The sequence below is a fragment of the Paralichthys olivaceus genome, chromosome 17 (genome assembly GCF_024713975.1).
Source record: "Paralichthys olivaceus isolate ysfri-2021 chromosome 17, ASM2471397v2, whole genome shotgun sequence".
NCBI lineage: Eukaryota > Metazoa > Chordata > Actinopteri > Pleuronectiformes > Paralichthyidae > Paralichthys > Paralichthys olivaceus.
Genome location: NC_091109.1, coordinates 19050973 through 19072428, shown reverse-complemented (window position 1 = coordinate 19072428; position 21456 = coordinate 19050973). Strand labels below are relative to the sequence as shown.

At 46.1% G+C, this 21456-nt stretch overlaps 1 protein-coding gene across 2 annotated transcripts in view; it reads right to left on the bottom strand.

Moving 5' to 3' along the window:
• Positions 1-6444: 6444 nt before the first annotated feature.
• The window catches only part of rnf152 (ring finger protein 152), a 34602-nt gene continuing 19590 nt past the window's right edge, over positions 6445-21456 (bottom strand). Inside the window, exons 2-3 of one of the 2 annotated variants that reach the window (XM_069512453.1) lie at positions 19990-20087; positions 6445-11031 (exon numbers count right to left, since the gene is read on the bottom strand). In XM_069512453.1, the coding sequence (XP_069368554.1) occupies positions 10205-10843 (639 nt within the window). In that variant the 5' untranslated portion in view covers positions 10844-11031; positions 19990-20087 and the 3' untranslated portion in view covers positions 6445-10204. The remainder of the gene's footprint in view (positions 11032-19989; positions 20088-21456) is intronic. The other variant, XM_069512454.1, reaches the window with a different exon arrangement.

Here is a 21456-nt window from a genome sequence, read left to right as displayed (position 1 = left end):
AGCGTCTGTGTTTGACCCTGTTTCAGGCTCCATTTCTACCAGTCCTGATGCCATCGATCTGTTTCTGCCTCTCTGCCTTAATAAATGCACCGGGGAGGCTGCGGAGCCGGCGTGACGGATTAAAGGAGGTCATACTCCAAACAAATGTGTCTCATCCTGGGAATATGCATCACGCTGCTGTGTTTACGCTGCAGCCCTGACAAGATGCTTTCTCACGATTCCTGCCCTCTCAAATCCACCTTCATCCTGGCATCAGCCCGACACACAGCAGATAGAGACATGCCTCAGACCGCACCGTCAAGGTCATTCAGGCGTGTAAACTGCTGCACTGCCCTCCAGCAAGATCCGTGATGGCGGGGGAAGACAAGTTCAGTCGATTTCAGCGTGAGTCGTGAAGCCCAAACTCCTTCACTCTCCTCTCAAATGGAAATATCAGCGCAGAACTACAGAGGAGCGAGTTCTGGCTCCCGTGTCCCCACGTCTGTCCGTGGAGTTTTGTCCCGAGAGGTCGTGACTCAACTGGACCGCTCTGTCCCTGCTCGTGTCGGCGGGAGGGATGAGGAGTCAGAGGTGAAGAGAGACGTGTCGCTTATCTCCCCGGGAGGAGCTAAGTCTCAGAAGGTCAATGTGAGGCCGTGAGTGTGCGTCGGACTGTCACGTTACGACACGAGGGAAGCTGCAGGTCGTCGTGAGGACAAACTGCAGAGAAGTTACAGATGCATGAATAACGACGAGCACAAACTTGATGTGAAACTCAGAACAGAACTTCACTGTCGAAGGGGTTCGCAGAAAAATATTTCTGAATCGAAACGCAAACCTCAAGTTCAAGGCTCCAGAGGAACACACAGGGGCGAGGGGCAGGAAAACCAGGTAATAGCCTGGGCCCTTGAGCAACACAATGCAAGATCTGCTCTCAACGAAAAAAATAAAGCTTAGAAGTTGACGTGGACTTTGACCTCACATGCGATGATACATGAACGTGAAGTGAATGAGCTCTCAACAATGCGGCAGATGTTTGAAACAGATGTTTCACACAAACACAACCGTGGAGAGATTTAAATTTCACTTCGCTTTGTTCTTTCCCGTTTTTTCAAAACCTACAAAAACTGGATGTTCTTTAATATCTAACGAGGCATTTTCTTTTACGGTGGAGCTGCTGATTCTGTAAAGATTTACAGATATCTCTTTTCTCCGTGCAGCGTGGAGAGAGAGTCCACACGCTCGTTCTCTCAGACTTTCAGATCGTCATGTCTCGGTATATCTCCGAGAGCACGATGAATAGAACTTATACTGAGATAATCATTTCGTTTCTTTATTCATTGTCCTAATTGTACTTAGAGGAAAAGGCCGAAACCTCAGACGTCGTTCTCAGACACGACCTCTGCAGGGAACAGAAACTTCTCATAGGATTCATTGCTTGAACTCTAATGTTTTTAAGATTAACTGTAGATTCAGTGTCTGGGGACAGAAGCTGAACTAACACTCGTGCTTGTTGGTGATTCTCTCTCCCTCTTTTCTCTTTGCTGTCGTGCACGGAGGCTATTATATCTGTGCTCCTCCTGTTGAGTCATCTGATCAAAGGGTAGTTACTTCAAACACTGATGCGTCTGTTAAAAGGAGGAAACTCACCAAACGCTCATTTCCTGCATTCCAGCGGAAAGAGCTGCTCACAGTTTACAAGCCGAGTCACTGGTGCACGTTTCTCTTCATCCTCATGTTTTGTTGTTTCTCTCGCGATGAAATCTCTGACGTTACAGAATGAACCAGGAAGAAAATAGATTTTATTTAAAATCTATTTTCTTTCAGTTCTCTATATTTCGATGTATTTGTGTTTGTGACCCCGCCTCTCGACCAGACGTTCCAGATAATAGATGGGTGACAGTTCGTCTTTAGTTTCCCACCTGAGCCGCTCATAAAGATGTGACTCGTGGAAAAAAGCTCCGTCCAAATGGTTTATTTTTTGTGAAGTGACACCTGAAGGTTCAGCACACGTCAAAACAGAAACCTCACAAGCGTGTGTGTGTTCGTGTGTGGCGTTAAAATCTTCTGAGACGGGAGCAGACAGGCGGGCGGCCTGATGACTTTGACGGTGGGGGGGTTTAGTGAAAATGGCTGCCCTGGCGCTTTCTCCACCACTGATGGATTTGACGAGCCGGAGCGGGGCTGCGGAGAAAAGCGGCCGGTCTCACACTGAGCGAGCCTCACTGCACGGTTCATTTCAACTGGGAATGAAAGAAACGTGTGTGTGTGTGTGTGTGTGTGTGTGTAGAGGGAGGCAGGTGGTTGCTTGTGTTTGTGTGTGCATCATTTTTCTTGTCTGCTTTTATGATTGTGAGCAAAAAAAATGCACCGCTTGCAGAAAGCTGCTCGCAGGCCTGCGTGATGATGGCACAATAAAGGTTTCTTCAGTCAATACTCCAGTATATAGGCCAATCATTTGCACAGGGCCATGCATCGCTGGGAACTATCTGAATCAATAAGTGAGTAAATAAATTAAAGCACCGATGGGACAGACGAGGAAAAAGCGTCGCCGGATGGCAAAAATGTCAGAAACGGAGAGCGAGCGCTTTGCTTGGGATTAATCTCCGTTTGTATAAATATCAAAACACACGAGGCGGCTTCAAGCGTTCCTGTGCAAACTAAATCCTGATCCACGTTGCTGTAAAAATACTTTGTACATTTGTGAGAGAAGAAGAAATGTGACATTGCACCTGAAACAGAAGCAGGAAGGTGTCAGGACGGATGTTATCCAGCTTGTGTGTTTTGGTGAACGGATTAACAACGCGAGCTGGAACAAGGTGAAAGTGTCTGATATTTGACGCCCGGCAGGACGTCGGGGTGAAGAGAGTGAAGCGTCTGAGGGTCGTTCAGGACGGAGGAGCAGTGATTTGAGTAATTACAGGTGCAGTGTGGGAAAAGAGCCATTTTCAGTGAAGTGAAACGCTGGCGGAGATGTGGTGTCAGCGGAGGTCACCTGAGATTTCATGGACTGAGGAGAGGAAAAGAGTCGGGAGGAAATAAAGGTTTAAATTGAGCCTCAGCCGATAAAAAAAAAACAGGAGGAGTCAGAGGAGGAGTCAGAGGAGGTGAAGGAGGAAAAGGTTTGTTTGAAACCAGCAGCTTGATTTAAAAAGATGGTTTAGTGAGTGTGAATATGGAATCAGCTCCAGAGGAGCGAAGCCGAACTGTAGATCAGCAGGAAACTTTAAAATATGAAGAGTTTGGTGAATTTGTTGCAGCCGCAGCTCTTCTGGTTCAGGAAGCAGAGGATCATGGGTAATATCCAGCCTTCAGTTGTGTCCCAGTTGGTTTTTTTCTCTTCATTAAAACCTCGTCATCGCTGTGAACATGTGAACATAAACACATGCTTTAAACTTTTAACTTCTGAGTCTAAAACGTCTTGTGATGAAACGAGGATGTGAAATGTTACAGAAGACGAGTTAAATAAAAAAACCCGCTCAGCTTCACCTCCATCGGTCCCAATAACGAGGCTCCGTCTTCAACAAGCAACGCTCTCAGCCGACTCTTAATTCTCTTGGCGGGAATCCCTGCGATCCTCTCCTTGGAGATAAGAAGACACTGACGAGCACGGAGAGACAGACGAGGGGGGAAAACCAAAAAAAAAAAAACGTAAATCAGTGACTGAGTCGGAGCTGGCGAGTCGATCCAGGAGAATCCCGGGGCAAGAAATGCAGCGAGTGTCAAGCGGAGTGATTAAGTCCTTGAAGTGTAATCGCACGAGGGAATCGGGGTGATGTCAACGTCAGGGGGGGATTTCCAGGAGTGGGGGGGCTGCCACTCGAGGAGGAAGGAAGCGGCGCTGTAAGGGAACAATACCTAAGTTAAAAGAAAAGCACGAGGAGCCGAGTGTTCGCCGTTGATAAACCGGAGCATCTGTTGTTTGTGTCCCCCCCCCCCCCCCCCCCCTATCACCTCGGGGGCGTCCTCTGTGAAGACAATGAGACAAGGATCTGTTTCTGGACCGCTCGGGGGCAAAGGTCACGGCGTCAGAGCGAGACGTGCCGTGCCAGGAACGAGGCCGCGTGTCTCCTCGGTGGACGTGCTGGACGGAGAAATGAGCAGTCGGTGAAGTCATTTCCTGAGCTGCAGGCCGAGTGAACCCAGACGAAGATGATTTAACTTCAATCAGCTCAACACAGATTCAAAGAGGATCATTGATATTTAGAATAATCTGGTTTCTAAGAGTGAACGTTGAGAAGATGATGAAGTTTCTACTTTTCCTCTGGCTTGTGGTGAACGTCACGTAACACAGGATCAAGTTTCTTATCTTATTAATGGTTTTAACTTGAATCAAATCTTTACGGACTTTAGCTGCGACATTATTATTATCAGCTCTGGTCGACTTTATGTTCCAGGGACTACGCTGGCGACAAGAGGCGTGTTTAAAGTAAATAAATGATTCTGAATCTTTTCTTAAATCATTTCACACTCAGGATTTAAAATCAAATTCAAAGTTCCAGTTCTTTACAGAATGTATTAATAGTGACTCTTTCAGGCACACGGCGAAAAGAAAAAAGATTAACTCCTGAATTTCATGTGTGGATTGATTGGTTCTGTTCCCCTGCGGGTCAGACGCTGTCAAAATGCAAATGAGGTATTTTCCCTCCCTGGAAACCCAGCAGCCATCAGTTACAGGACACACACACACACACACTAATTAACCTGTCATCACCTGCACTCCAGAGGAATGATCACGAGCAACAGAATTGATTCTGCCGCTCGTCCGCTCGCTGAATTCTCCTGCTAAGTGCGGGCTCGTTTTCTGACGCTGTCGTATTTCAATTTGTCCGATCGTCGCGGGGTCAAACCGAGCGGCAGCGGGGAACAAGAGCTCAACACGTGGGGACGTCATGTAATTAACCAAATCTAACATTGAAGAAATAAATGAAAACGTATGAAATGTGGAAACAAGATGGGCGAACGTGAATGTCCCAGAAAGTGGTGCTCTACCATGTCGCTCTGGTGACGTCTGTCAGAATCACTGGGTTCGTCTCCTAATGTTATATAATTAATAATAAGGGAGAAATATATAAACAACATATCGACACATGCTGGACTGAATTTGACATTGTGATGATTACTGATATATGTGAAAACCTTCTCAGCTGCTGCATTAGCGACGTTTATCTACGTCTTCACTAAATCTCCGCTCGGAGTCAAATCGATGTTCAGGCGGCTTCCTGCCGTTTCCGGTTGAACCCACGACGACACCTCGGCAGATTGGCAGCGTGAACACGCAGCTGACATCCGCAGGATTAATGTGATGCCGTCACTTCAACACGGAGCGGAATCTCAAACGAGCCTTTCTGACGTTCTCGGTTGAGCTCGGGCTCAGGACGTCATGTAACCGGAGGCTGCACGTGCACAGAGCTGTGTATTTCACACATGAGCAACATCCCATTTACAGCACGGCTCCAGTGTTTCCCGTGATCCGTCTCCCTAAAAGCTGAAATGACAGCCCCTCCCTGGCTTTTCTACACTTTGTGTAAGAAAGTCAGAAACGCGTTCACACTGTGCGGCTCTGTCTGCGTGAACCTCGCCCTCTCTGTGCATGCTGGGTAACAGACCTTCCTCTAATCCCGTCACATTTCCAGTTTCCCAACATACTCTGGGAGTGTTCTCTGAAAAATTGATATTGCTTTTATTCACACCGTTGCACACTGTCACCCAACGCTGCCTCCTACAAATAGGAACCATAACTTTCTCTTCTTTTTTTTTTCCCAGCATGAGGAAAGAGTCTCATCTGCTCCCGGGCTGAAACGGATGACAGTCCTCGAAGCTGATGGCGAGAATCCACGATACATCCCCGAGAGCGCTCCCATAATACAGTGACACCAGAGAATGGTTCCTGCATCTTCTCCGATGAAACGAGGAGCTGAACATTCAGGTGTTTGGTTCGAATGTTCGGAAAAATGATTAAAAACTAGATTAACCGCCCTGTGGTCGTACTCCTCCGTGAACAAGAACAGGTTTTATAATAAAGGTTTTTATGTACTTGTACATAACTGATCCTCTTGCAGAAAGCGTTGTGCGATCATTAAAGCAAAGAAGTGATAATTAAGAGTGAGCGGAGCTGGTTGTGTTGTGGCGGTGCGGCCCCCGATGAGTGAGGTCATCATTAGCAGCTGCTGCGAGGAGCCGAGGAGTTTTTCTGCAGTTGGTCCCTGCAGAGCGTTAATTGCCTCCCTGACGCTCTATCAATAAATATTTGAGGAGAGAAGAAGATCTGAGGGGGGAAAGAAAGACTGTGAAATAAAGGACTTCAGTAAACGAAGACACGGAATCTTCATTTCTTTTAAAAACAGTCAATGTCAAAATGTTTCTCTGTTTAGGTTTCAGGTGAAATAAGATGAAGATGGAAACAAACCCGGAGTCGTTAAAACAGGTTGAATGTAAAATAAAGACGACTGGAGCCGTTTCAGATCCGGAGCAGTTTGATTTAATAGTTCATCAAAAACAGCTGCTCGAGTCGTCGGACCCGACGTGAGCAGGAAACTACCACAGGAAGTTGACAGCTTTACAAACACACAGGCACAGAAATGACAAACCCCCGTTCCACCTCCTCTCCCCGTTCTTCTTCCTCTTCTTCTTCATCATTAAGATTCTGTAAAAAATTCCAACGGGACAGTTTCTAAATTTATAAAACAACCGTAACAGAGGTTTACAGATGTGGCGACTCAAAGGATGAAGAGGTTGTGGCGGGAGGTCGAACATCAACCTTTAAACTTTCAGTTTGTTTAAAGTTGCACAAACAAAATCAGCTTTATCCTTTGATTCCTTTGGTGCATTACAGACTTTTACAGCATTTGCTTTTAATTTAACGGTAAAATCACACAAATACAAACAATATAAGATTATAGCCCCATATATCAGCCCCATAATCTATTGCATCATATGAAGTGTCTTACTCATGAAGGTATAAGACTTAAATCAGGTTTATTGAGACAGACGTTAACACTGGTTTAAATAGTTGTGGTGTGTTTGGATTTTTTTTTTCTGACGACTTTATTTATAATAATAATAATAAGTGTTTAAAGACCTGATCTTTAAATGTGTTTCTATCTTATATCTATGGATTTCTTGTTTCTGGTTGTTCAGTTTCAATAACTGCTTCTATAGAAAATATCTGTGAGTAATTTTCTTGTAAAAAGTTGTGGAGTGAAAACTGTCAGTGTTTTTTATGGTGGAATCACTTATTTAACATATTTCAGTGTTTTGAGCATCACAGATTGAATCCAGACATCAGGCCGATGTCTCCAAACATCTGTCAGGCTCATAAATGACTCGTACGTTAATGTGTGAGAGCAAAAGTTTGTTTTTGGTGAACTGGTCCTTAAAGTCAGTGTCACAGTGGATCACAGTTTAACACGAAGACGTCACAATGAGCGTCCGTCTGCTCTCGTGAAACAAACAACTTTATCTTTAAGCTTCCAACCTTTTCTTTAAATTCACTGAGTCAGTGGAGACGCTGTAAACAGAGACGTTGAATCACAAGTAAACACATTTTTAAATGTGTTAAAACAGTATTTTAATCGGCGGCTGATGAACAAATAACGGATAAAATGTCTTAACGTCAAATTATTATTATAACTTTACACAAATACTCAGCATTAATCAATACATTACAATACACTGGAGTGTTGTAAAGCATTCATTGAATGTTTGTATTGCTTATAAGGGGTTTGTAGTAATTAATGGCTTATTAAAAAAACACTTTACAGATCAATAATTTCACATTAATGATGTTCTGGGTTGCCAGGTAGGTAGTGCAATCATTATTGTTGTATATACTGACATGATAGATGATAACCACCAGACAGACATGTACTCAACCTGAGAACCTAAAAACACTTAAATGTCTTATTATAGAACTATAAAACATTATCAATGATTAATAAAGACATCGTTTAAAACAAGGAATATTAAAACTGACATGCTGCCTCAAGAGATGCAAAAAAAAATGATTCATGAATCTTTTATTTTTTATAGAATTTCCTTTATCTCCGAGTTACATTGGGTGAAAACGAGCTGGAAGACAAAAACACTTCAACCTCAATTGCTGAGAAATCATGTTTTTTTCCGAGCTCGCTGCGCCGGGAGCTAAAAATATTTCAACTTTCAGCAACGGAGCGCCCAACTTCAAAAGGGCTCTCGACGTAGTCTCATAGCAACAGCAGCGGCTGAGCTTCACCAGCTGCAGCTGCAAAACACTGTTGTGGCTCAAACGCCTTTTTAAAATTCATGTGCGGGATCGATGTGTGTTCTTAATCTCATCAAACCTTGTGTCTTGTGACTCTTTCACATCTAGTTTGGTAGAGAAGAACGTTTCAGTCCCTAAATTACAACGTGAAACCAAAACTGACCAGATTAAAAAGAATCTATGGAACAAAGACACGAGGCCGGTTCAGACTCTCAGGTGTGAAAACGTCACGAGATGTCGAATGAAATCACAATAAACTAAAATGACTCGTTCAAAAAAAATATGTTTGAGAGAAAAAACGTTATAAGGAGGTGAAACTTTGCTCATGGATGAAAAACGAGCAGAACGAAATCAAAAAGAGAAGAAAAGTTTTTGAAAGAACAAGTGTGTGTGTTTATTTATAACGTTGTATTTGGTGCAGTTTACTGAAACACTTTTTAACTTTCTTTCCTCGTGTGTTGCGTCACCGGCGTGTCAATGGCGACGCCCTGAAGACACCGAACAACAAACAGCGTGCTCCCCGATCTCACATCAGAGGACACGCGTCAAACGAAAAGACAGAATGATCAGAGGAAATTACAATCGTCCTGTACACGACGAGGCCGCTGTACAAAAGAGTTCACCCTGTTTGTTGCTGCTGTACAACCACGCTGTAAACAAAGTGCTGGTCGACACAAGAGAGTGAAAAAAACCAAGCGAGACGTCCACCTCTGCATCGAGAGGTTCAAAACCAGATCAATCGATATGTCCGTCGTTAACTGCAGCGCCCGCCCACTCCTCACCCGCCGCTGACCCGCTACTCGCACACACCAACACAAACCATCCCTCGCTGAGCCCATACATCCTCCAGAGTTCTAAATGAAGGGAGGCGTAGAGATGATGATGGCGTGTGGGCGGCTGACGGAGGCTTCAGAGGACGACCGGTGTGAAAGAGGTCAGCGGGAAATTTACGAAATCGTGGGAAATCACAGCAGACGGAGTGAAGAAGTACGACAAAACTTAAAAACTAAAAGCAAGAACGTTTTCTTTTCTGTCGGTATCGAGTTTGGCTTTGTTTTGATTTTAAAGGGTCCAGTGTGTAGAATTTAGTGACATCTGGTGGTGAAGTGTGCACATTATTTTATTTTTGAACCCTTAAAATTGTAAAGGTGTTTTTTTTAGATGCAGATTTAGACAAATGTCGAACATTTCTTTTTAAAAAAGGTGACCGCTGCAGGTTATCGGTCATTTTCCAACCAACCAACATCACATATTTCAAACAGTCAGCTGTGTTTTTATGACACGTGGGCACTAACCAACATTACGACCCACAATCCCTTGTATTTTTTTGACGTCCCCGTTTCCAACTGTCCATGGAATCATCGCAGCTCTGAGCAGAAACAGCTTGTGTGTGTGAAACAAACAGAGAAAGTAAGAAGCTGTGTCGATTTGTTTTTCTGTCTTTTCAGTGATTCAGAGTTTTTATCAGTTGGGGCCAAATGTGGATCCCGCCCAGTTTGTTCCTGCAGCATCGGGGGAGGGGGTGTGGGGGGGGGGGGGGGGGGGGGTTGGCGGAGAACGGCCAAGTCCGGACTCTCTGTTCTGCAGCACCAGCTCAGAACCTACACTCATCTAAACAACACGACGACGACTGACGTACTTCTACAGACCACGAACTAAACAGGCAATCCATCTGTGTCCGACAAAACCAATCACCTAGAAGAGAAGCCGGTCACCTGACCATGTTTGAAGTGAAATCCTCGAGTTCTTTCAAAATGGAAACACGGGGGAAAAAAGTTTGTTTGTGTATTTCCACTTTTGTCTCTGATCCTCCTCTTCATCTGAGTCGCTCTGCTTCGCTCTGTTGTTTCCTCGGACGCCCGTGAAGTGAGTTTATTCCGGTCTCCTGCCCTGAGGAGACGCACAGCCGGTGGGGGAATCCAGGGTGGGTGAGGGGGGTGTTTGGGGTCCTGCGACAGTCCGAGCGGCCTCCCCCCGCCGCCCTCAGCCGCAGGAGATGACCGTGAAACGTTTGGAGATGCAGGACATGTTGTGCAGCACGATGCCCAGGAGGAAGAGCAGCACGCAGGCCACCAGGATTACCGTGCACACGCCGGACCACGTGGAGCCCTTCCCCGCTCCTCCCACCGGGCCGGTGACTCTCCTCTCCACGTCGCCGCCCTCCAGCCCCACAGCCTCGAGACCCATAGCCAGGCCCAAAGGCTGCTGCTCCGGCATGGTCACCACCGTGACCCCCTTCTGTTGGCCGCCGGGCAGGAAGCGACAGCCCAGCTCCCCCGGCAGGCCGAGCGCCCGCTCCTTGGCGAGAGGCAGGGGCAGCATGTAACAGCCGTTGCTGGGGAGGCGGATGAAGACGGGCGTGTGCTCCGAGGCATGAGGGATGGCTATGACCGTGATGATGTCCGGGTCGTCTGGGAGCTGGGAGACGGACAGCCCCGGTGGCAGCTTGGTGACGCCGCGACACCAAGGACAACGGATCTCCTTCTGGGTGCTGCGCATCTGGGTCAAACACACCGAGCAGCACGTGTGTCGGCAATCCAGGAGTTTGGGCCGCCGCCGGGGGCTGTAGTAGTTAAAGCAGATCTGGCACTCCAGGATGGAATCCTGGGAAAGTGTCTCCATTTTGGAAAACTTTGGCTCCTTGTTATCTTCACCCACAGATAGTTTTAGAGAACGTTGAGTCACGCTCAAACAGATCTGGGAGAAGAGTCACACGGCTCCACGTGAAGTCGGGAAAAGTGCAGCTGACTCTTGACGTTTGACCGCCGTCGACAAGTTCACAGCCCTGTGGCGTCCGCAGGGTCGTCCATCTACAACAGAGGAGAGAACACTGATGAGAACATCGTTCGTTTTGTTTTATTAATCACATATTGTTCTATTGTATTTCTATTTTCATGTTTGATGGGAAGTTTATGTGCCGACTTGCACTTTGGTTTGTTAGCACGGGTCCAAACACAGGACCGACCTGATTATGAGATGAAGTCCGCTTGAGAGTTTTACACTAATCCTGCTGGAACAGTTTTATGTTAAATTCCATTAATCCAAGAAGAAGAGTCTTCATCACAGAATAATTTTCTCCGACAGCATTTCTCAGCTTTGAGTCTCTCCGAGCGCCTCGTCTGTGACAGACGTTCAGTTTCAGTCATAAAAAAGTAAAACAAGTCATTTTGCAGGATTAAGTTTCCTCTGCCGGTAGTTTAATTCATATGATGATGAATTAGAACCACGTTGAAGAAAAAAGAAAAAACGATTACGTCCATAATATGAAGAGAAAAAGGTCATTATGAGAATAAAGTTGTATCAAAGAAAACTTGAATATTCTTCCAGCCCTCAGGTTGGTTCACTTTTATTAAAGTGAAATGAATCTCAATTATAAAATAACACTTGTTCCTGTGACGCACACATTTTGGAACCCACAATTTTAGTAGTAAAATTATAAAGTAGAAAAAGTTAGTTGTACAGCAGCTGAGTAAAAGTACTTGCACCAGTGTTTAAAGAGATCAAACTTGTTGTAACGTCCCTTTAACACAATAAAGTTGGTGCTTTGGAACTTCACAGACAATCGATCTCACTCTCAGGCCTGAATGAGGCAGGGGTCAAACTACCACAATGCATCATGGACGATGCGGAGTTATTATTATGCACGGCGCACATCGTACACATCAGCCGGCGGCTCACCGCAGCAGGGGGCGAGTTCACGACACCCCGCGCCTCGGTATCTGTTAAGTATGGCTAATTCTTTAAACCGTCTCCTGCAGGCCACAGACTCCATACACAAATTATTCCTCCTCCTCCTCCTCCTCCTACTCTTCTTGCATAATCACGTCTACCACGTTAATCCATGCGGAAGCTGTGATAGCTTGCCTTTACAGATGATTAAACCCTGTCAAAATAGCACCGAGGAAACAATGAATACCAAACAGGGGCCCTGCCGACTTTGTATTTTATTTTTTTTGCCCAAATTGTCAAGTGTGAAAACTGCTGAGGAGGGAAGACGACTAGATTTTTCTTTTTCCCCCGGCTGCCAATCTCGACGGAGCCGGTCTCCCTCCGGGCACGACCGTGGGCAGACAGCTCGAGTGAGAGGTGAGACAGATGGAGGGGGAAGAGGTGCAGAGGAAATGGTGATGGGAATGGAAAAAGGTGAGCGCTGATTTCCCTGCAGCTCCGTGCATCTCAGTCTCTTATCAAAAACAAGATCGCAGGCAATTATACTGCTCGCGGCGCCCCCTGGGGGAAACCGATTTGGCAATGACAGATTGCGGCGTGTTCACACGAAGCACGCTCGGAGCAGCTGATTCCTTCTGGAGTTCTTTGGGTTCATTTGGACATGAGAGGACGATCACATCTGACCTTGGGTGGTGGTGAATAACGGCACAGAGACAAGGTGGGATTTTATCAAATCTGAATCCTTTCAGAAAAAACGTTTCACCGACTGATCGGTATCTTGTTCAAGTGTTGCAGCCAACATGGCGGTCTACACGACCTTGTCCATCGCTGTGTCCTTGTTCTGGGGGGGGGGGTCCTAAGTTATTCCCAGACCAGATGGGACACATGATACATAATCCCTCCATCAGATGTTTGACTGTATAAGAATCAGTTGATAAGTACATCGGCGGAAAGTCCTCGTTAACCAGCTGAACTCTGAAGTTCCTGTGTTCACTCCCCTGCCTCCCTCTCGCTCCTCGCTGCCACAGGGGTTGATCCTCTGCAGAGAATCACAGAGACAAAGTCCAGGGGGGTGGGTGCGTAAAAAATCCTGGAGTTTCAACAAAAGTGAGGAGAGAGGAAGACGAGCAGAGGGAGGCGGAGGAAGAGACCTGCCCTTGAGGGGGCGAGACAGCCCAGGGTTTTACTGAATCCTTTTCCCAAAGATAAGGATTAGCTTTGATCTGACATAAACGCTTTGTGGCTCAATATTCCCATAAACCCAGCCGCTCTCTCTCCTGCCCTCCCCCCCCCCACTCTCTTCCCCTCTGAATGAAAAGCTTTTCCTTCTCCACTTCACACCAATTCTTCACACTTTCCTCCAGGTAACTACTTTTCCCTTTTCACCCCCTCAGTCGTTTCCTTTCCTCAGCTTCCTTTCCACTCGTGTCAAGGACGAAAACACAGGTGAACAATAAAAAAGAGTAACGAGGCCCGATGATTGCAGTCGGTGAGGTTTTGTTGTTCGGCAGCTGTTTCCTGCGGATTTGGATCCTGACGTTTGAAACAAGGTCGTGTTTTACTCTTTAGAATCAAAGGATCAGAAAATAAGTTATTTTGATTTTACTCTTAAAGCTCACTGCGACCTTTGACCTCTGAAATCAAATCAGTTCATCTGAGAACATTTGAGCCAAATTCAAAAGGATTATCTCAAAGCGTTTTTATAAGAAACAGAAAATCATGAGCCATTCACTTGATCAGTGAATCTTTCTTGAAAACTGAACCGATGACTTGATCATCACAATAGCTGCTGATTCATATTCTGCTAATGAACTAATCAATTCATCAGCAGAGAACATCACAAACATTTCTTTCTTTCTCAGCTTCCGTACATCTGTCCGTCAGAGTCTCTGCAGCGGCGACTCCGACTCCGAGTAACACTGATCCGAGGTCACGAAACAACAGAGAGAAGCGACTACAGCTGAAACTTAACAGCATGATTTATCGGTTCAACCCAGCCGTAACCAGGGCAACCTGGTTTTCACTGGCGAAAGCTCAGTTTGACCCATTTTCTATCAAACCTACTTAGAAATATCAGCTGGTTTGAATAAGAGTCTGGTCGAGCTGAGATACACAAATGAGATGAAACATTCCTGCAAAGGTTCAAGATTTACAAAAATGCATAAATACACAAATAATAAGTTTTATTCATAAATGTAGAAGCTTCTTAATAATTCCAGCAGAGTGTTTAGTCATCAGCAGAAGAGGGAAGGACGAATGATTTGGTGATGATGCAGAGTGACCAAGCAGCGGCCTCCATCACCCCGACATAGCTTGTGGTCCAGTGGGAGGAGCCAACACAACACACACACACACACACACACACACACACACACACTCACTCCCTCAGGGCCTCCACACACAATCAGCCGAGGAGAAAGCTCTGTCGTCCTCGCAGCCAGAAGTTAAAAATATCCACCACAGCCAGGAGTGTACACACACACACACACACACACACACACAAACACACACACACACTGCTCTTTAATCTGTGAATCCTGAGGTGAGGCGGTGAAATGTCACCGAGATGATGAAGATGATGATGATGATGATGCACAGTGTGATTATTGTGTTTGAACAGTAAAATACAAATCCTTGTCATGTGCACTATGTTTTTAATTTCATGATCATAAGTAAACGACATCATCTGGGTCCATTAACGTCCGACTGGGACTGGATCTGATTTTCTCTATCGGAAGGATATCAGAATCTTTTGGATGACACCGTCTTCTCAGCCCTCATCATATGTTCCATTCCCCTCCGAAGGCCGTTCGCTCGCTGTGAACGACACTGTGTCGGTTTCATGAGCCGAAATGTGAAATAGATTGAATCCGTCTCTCCGATGTTTGTCCTGAAAACAATTCATCAGCAGCAGCAGCAACATAAAACTAAACCTGCCAAATTAAATGTGTTGTCATGACGCTGCTGAGTCGATTTCATCGCCCACTCATCAAAACTTTGGATGGAAGTCAACACAGCTCCTCCGGCAAGTTTACGCAGGAGCTGCAGAAGCTAAAGGGTAACGGCAGCTTTATGCTTCACTGTGTGTCTGTGTGTCTTTGTGTGTGTGTGTGTGTGTGTGTGTTAATCAATTAAATTAAACTGCAGTCCATTTTTCATATACATTTAATGTTAACTGCTCAGACGAGAAGGACAAAGAACAGTCTGTCCTTGAAGAAAGGTTACAGGGTTTACAGTGCAGATATACTGTGCGTGGTGTGTGTGTGTGTGTGCATGTGTGTGTGCGTGTCTTTGTCTCGTTGTGATTCAGACGTGAGGGAGTTGCTGCAGAACAACGAGGGTCCTCACAAGAACAGAACCACAGATGATGTTTTGGAAAAATTTCAAATTCAGATCGAGCCGTAACCTCATCCAACACCTTTCAAGATGAACTCAAACGACCCAGACCTCATCACCGAGCGCCGCCGATTGTTTTATGCTCCTGCGGCTCAGAGAAGTGAATCTCTGCAGCTGCAGCTTCGACATCAGACAGAAACCAGACGAGTGGAGTCTGGAACTAACACATGAGCACCTTTGTTCACTGATGCCTAATGAAACTGCTTTTTGTTGTAGTGTGTTCGGGCGCATTTCTCTCCAAGTGTGGAGCATATTGTCTCTGTGTGTGTGTGTGTGTGTGTGTGTGTGTGTGTGTGTGTGTGTGTGTGTGTGTGTGTGTGTGTGTGTGTGTGCAGATGGAGCCCCTGATAGAAACCTGTGCAGTCGACCACTGCAGGACACATTATGGCAATTTCCAGCTTGAGGAGCCAGCGAGCGTCAGAGCTGGCAGGGCCGGCTGGACGGGCCTGGCCCCCACAGCTGTGCCCGAGCGAGATGGAGCGGCACACTGACTCCGGCTCCGCTGGGAGGACGCCCAACCAGAGACAACAGTGCGACAGCGTGCGACAGCGTGCGACAGCGTGCGACAGCGTGCGACAGCGTGCGACAGCGTGCATCCAGCGCATCTCTCCAGATATTTGGTTTCATTCTCTGGAGCAAATATTTGAGATGCAGACGAGTTTTTTTCCAAAAATGCAACAAGTAAAAAAAGAAAAGGTTGAAATGCCTCTTCATTCAGAATGTTTATTCCAGAGGTAACAGATGCTGTTAATGCACGAAAGAGATTTTAAATCCACTGGTATCGGAATCAGAAAAGGAAGAATGTTATCGGAACGTCTTGAGCGGAAGAAACAAAACGTCTTACAGAGTTTAAAGTTTCTGGGTTTAACTGGTCAGACGTCAGCTGTGTCATGTTGAGGAGTTGCTTTTGCAGCGATGATGGAGTCTCACAGCAGAAAATGATCCATCGATCTAAAACAGCAGCGTGGGGTCTCTCGGACAGCGGGGGAGTCTCTCTCCGCTGAGACTCAACCCCACATTAAAGAAGAAATCCATCAGAGATACAACAGGAGGCAGTTTCTCTCTTTTTCAACAGAATGAAAACGGTTTCAGAGAGAAACAGGATTCACTGAGATGTTTTTTTATTCCTGTCGGAGCGTGGATCATCCAGAGAGGAGCTCACACAGTTCCAGTGCATCTCAACATATTCGTTCCTTTATTTATTTTCTCATGTGTCGCTGTTCGTTTGAGAGCATGCACGTCATGTTGAGCTGACATATCTGCGTGAGTGACAGGCGGGCGCTCCCGCACCTCTCCCATCAGTCCTCAGCGAGGTCACGCAGAGTCCAAAAAACTCTCCCCGGCGAAACAAATCACGGGCTACGCTCCGCTCGCTGATGAAAGGCAACTGTGCACCGAGAAACTGCAATTTTCAAAGCAGATGAAAGAGGTGAATGCTGTGATTTGAGCAGCCGGAGGCCTGATCTCCATCTGCAGATTCAAACACAGATCCAGGAGGTCTGAGATAAAGGAGCACGGCAGCTCTGCCCAAACTTCAAACAGCACTGACACTTTTAATTACGCTAATCTGAGACGACGCAGCTTCAGGAAACTATGCAAATGAGGATTATTTAACAACTGTTAACCTTGGGACGATGATGCCGTCCCTGTTTGTGGAAATGAATTCATTCAGGTTGTCAGAAACAAAGATGGCTCCTTTAAAAAAAAACCCTTCCTGAGCGAGGGGTCTTCAGAAATGACTCCTGACTGTAACTATGGGTCGTGAGGGGCTTTTCCCTCTCGGGCCGGAAATCACTTTGTAAGAGCAGGTCTCATTTCTTCAAATGGAGTATGTCTCGCTGTGGAATGAAACCCTTTGATTCACTTATTAAATTACAGCTCACCACAGAGAGGGTGATAAATTAAACTGCTAAGGATGAGCCTCGGGGCGTCGTTCCTCCAGAGGAGACGGCTCCAGAAAAGAAAACGAGAGTTTGAAGTTTGTGCGATCTGAAGAATCGACCTGTTCGTCTTGTTTTTTGCCTCTCGTGGTAAATAAGAGTCGTTCCTGGAGAAGTGTTCCCCCGAGACTTCAGCCACTGTGCATCTAACCAGCACGAGAACACGCAGCGGGCGGCGAACGCACCTCAGCCCCTGTTCCTGCAGCTGAGTGTGCGATCATTCACACATCAGCAAGCAGCACAGCAGGAGTGTGTGTGTGTGTGTGGGTGTGTGTGTGTGGGTGTGCACGTTGTGTGTTAGCATTTCCAGCTTGAGTTTCTAAGAAGCTCAGCAGGTTCAACGTTTAGGGAAAAAGAAATATAAAAAAGAAAAGCACTTCAAACTGCATGATTACACATTCATCGCACGCAACGTCTGCTGTTCAACCTGCGCTCGGACTTTGGGCGACGCTGTGAGCTAACGCTTTCAAGAGTCTATCAGTCAGTTGGAAGCGCAGCCCGGGGGGGGGGACGGAGCATGTTGCTAGGAGACGCAAGTCGTCAAATCGCTGCTGCTTTTGTCAAAACCTCGCTCTGAGGTTCTGGTACCACCGGCTCGCCCCTCAAACTGTTTCACCTTGTCACCGCCGACACCTCAACGTCGTGACCGGTGCTGTGACACGTTAATCACAGGCGGAGCCAAACAAATGAGGCACAGACACACACACACACACACACACGCACACACACAGACGCTCAGATCTGTGTGTTCAGGAGGAAAACTAAGTTGTCAGACGTAGAGAGTCAGCAGCGAGCCTGAGGGGACCGGGGATAAGCCTCCCTGAGGGAATATTTTTCTGATGTACTGTCGACTTTGGTGTCTTTAAACATCCTATGCCAACTTACTTTGACTTCAACTTTAAATTCAGGAGCGACTCTTCACATCTACACGTGTTTGGGGACAGAACTGTGAGGTGACACGTCCGTCCTCGGGAAACTAAATCTGCTTTTTCAGATTATTTTTTTGCCCATTTGAACTAACAAGCAGTTTAATGATGTATTAATTAAATACACATGATTTGACGGCCAGCCACTGACAGACACGAACAAACAGACATGTTCCAAACAGAGCAGACGCCACGAACTCACCCAGAGGAAGAGATCGAATCTGACGCCTGAATCATAAAAAATATTAAACCTGAAAATGTGCAAACATGAGACAACATGTCAAAGTCCAGCAGCTTCACTCAGACTCTCCCTCCTGAGGCCTGAGGCAGCCAAAGGCTCTTTAAGCCTGTTTTTCTGGAGCAGCTGTTTGTTCACTGTGTTTTTACTGAAGCGTCTCTGGGTCGGACACACCCACGGTTTGTGTGTTTGTTTTCCTGCTGCGTCTTACACAGCGAGTCGCTGCTGTGGGCGGGGTCACGCCGCAGTGAACTCCCACCACCGCTCACCGCTGCGACGCCAGGAAATCACAGCAGGGACCAAAGATTCTGCTCTGACCGAAGGAACAACACCAAACCTGAAGAGCAAATACTTGAAACTGGTTTGATTCCTGCTTGTGCTGCAGAAAACTGCATCAACAAATATTTAAGAATAATCAGCGTTTCTGTAAATGAATCCTGGCAAAGCTCTGAGGGAGGCAGATCCTCTGCTTGGAGTATCACAGTTTTTCCATATGATGAATTTTAAGAATTTTTACAAAACCAAGAAACAAACGATTAAAGAAATAAATGTTCTACAGTTTCAGTGAGCGTCTTTAATCAGCGTGAACCGTCTGAACTTTTTGTCTCCACATTAATAAAAACACAGCACTGTGACATTACACACTGTAAAATATCCCTGACCCTTTAATAACAGGCTCATGATATTATTAAATAGTTTAACCTTCATGCATTAACTTCCCTCCTGTATTAAACGCTGGATTATTTCCCTCTAGAACTGACGCTCTGCCCATTAGCTCTGATCGTGTTGAGACCTAATCCATAACAGCTACTTCCAACTTAAAGCAATCAAGATTTCAAATGCCAATTAAACCAGGGGAATGTAATTCTGAATAACGCGGAGGGACACGAGGAGGCTCGAGCACCGTGATGTGTGCCGTTGCCAGGCGATGGGAGGATGGAAAAGAAATCAGTTTCACAACCAAACAATAATCACATTTTAAATAAGGTCCTTGGGAATGTGGTGACGCAGCCACACCAACCCGCGGTGTCCCGGGCGTTCAGTAATCCACGCTGTGCAAACAGACAGTGAAGGGGACACGGGAATCAGCACAGAGCAAATAATTACCCTGCTTAGTTTTCCATCTGAGATCCGCCTCACTGAGGGGATGTCAGCGTCTTCATCACCAACACAAAGATGATTCATGTGGCCACTGTCTGCAAACGCCGGCTCAATCTCAGCCTGTGGATTTCTCAGAGTTTAATAATTGGATTAGATGTTGCTCCACTTTCTGACTTTGAGAATTTGTCAGAGAAATTTACCTGCAAAAAAAAAAACAACCCGGTCCTACGCAAATCTGTGAGCCGATCCAACCCCACGTCTTTAAAGTATATTAGTACTTTCACACCTGCCTCATTTGGAGTGGACCTCCGGAGAGATTAATCGTAAGGATACCAGCAGGTCCTTTTTAGTTCGTGAGTATAATTATAGCGACCACACTCACACAAAAACAAAACTGGCTGCCTGCGAGGACAGTAAAAACTTTATGGGTGATTTTACGGCACAGCGACGTGTCTGAGCTGCTGCGTCAGTCTGACGACAGCGTTCTTCTTCTCTTACCACAGTGTGATGGAGGTGATAGACCAGGCGATAGACGGGTCCGGGATGCTGTTGCTTGTTGCAGCGGCTGGAGGTGAAGAGAAGCTGCTCGTCTGTGCCTGAAGAAGAGGAACATCCATTAGTGTCGTGTTTTCTACGTTCAGTTAACTTACGTTCCGTTTTATTCTCTTTATTTGAGTGTAATTGAAATGCGTTTCTCTGCCTTTGTGAAAGACTTTGACTGTGTTACAAATAAACACAACACACGAGTGTTAATGTTCGACGTGTAAATAAGCAGCTGTTTGCAGACAAATGCAGGAAAATCACTTAAAGCGTGATGATGTGTTTCCACTTCCCCCAAGTGACCAAAATAAAAATCTGTCAGAACAAAGCTTTCAACAGCAGGAGACGGGAGGACGTGCTTTAAATTCAGATGGATTAATTAACCTGGTTAGAATAAATAAGATAAGGCAACACAGTGGGTCGAGTATTGATCAGCGAATAACCAGGACACATTGATGGACTCCATCTGTGCATTGATTGTGAATTTCCAAAGTCACAATCCATCGTCATTGATTTTTCTTACCCTTCTTTTAAGCAGCGAACAACGGCACACGCACGTTTCAGGGTAATACACGGACCCAGCTTCCGTTTTTTTACTTTTTTCTAATAATTCCAACTTTCAAGCAAGAAATCCGTCTTCATCATAATCCTGCATCCTCCGAGTGTGAACCAATTAGGAATCTTTAATCCCTCTATTTAAAGTACAACATTGAAATCTGGACAACAAAGAGAAGCGAGCAAACAGCAGCTGAAGTCGGCAAAAATCATTCAGTGACAGCTGCAGCGTCCCTGGAAGGAGGACGCGCTGGATGCTGTGCAGTAAAAGACATTGAAGGGACTTTTAATGCACATTATAAAGACGCAATTAAAGGTGTTTTCCCGAAGGACTCACTTTTAAAAAGGCTGTGAACCGAGGTGACGCAAGGAGCGCTAAGTTCTGTGTTTGCTTTAACCTGCGGAGACGAGGAGCGAGGTTTCCAGCTGCCGGCCCACCTGCTACTACACCTCTGAGTTTGAGAAATGGCTGTGATGCCTTTTCCTCCTCCTCCTCCTCCTCCTCTTCCTCCTCCTCCTCCTCCTCCTCCCATCACTCTCAGACTCCACCGAGGCTGAGGACACATCTGACGCTCGGCCAAGGAGAGGAATATTTCACCCTGACTGATGTCAGAGCGGACACCTCCGGCCGGTGAAAACACAAACGGGTCGATACCCTGATTGGCATGTAGCTCCGGAGTCACGGGTCAGGTCCTCCTGACAAATCCATCAGGACGGACCGCACACTGATACTGTAGATGCCGTCCGCCAGCCCTGAGCTAATTTACATTTCTTCAGCAGCGACTTCAGCCTGTGTACCGCCACCGTCCTGGTTCATCTGAATCTTAAACAGGGATTTCTTTATCTCTGTCTTAGACAGTTGTCCTCGAC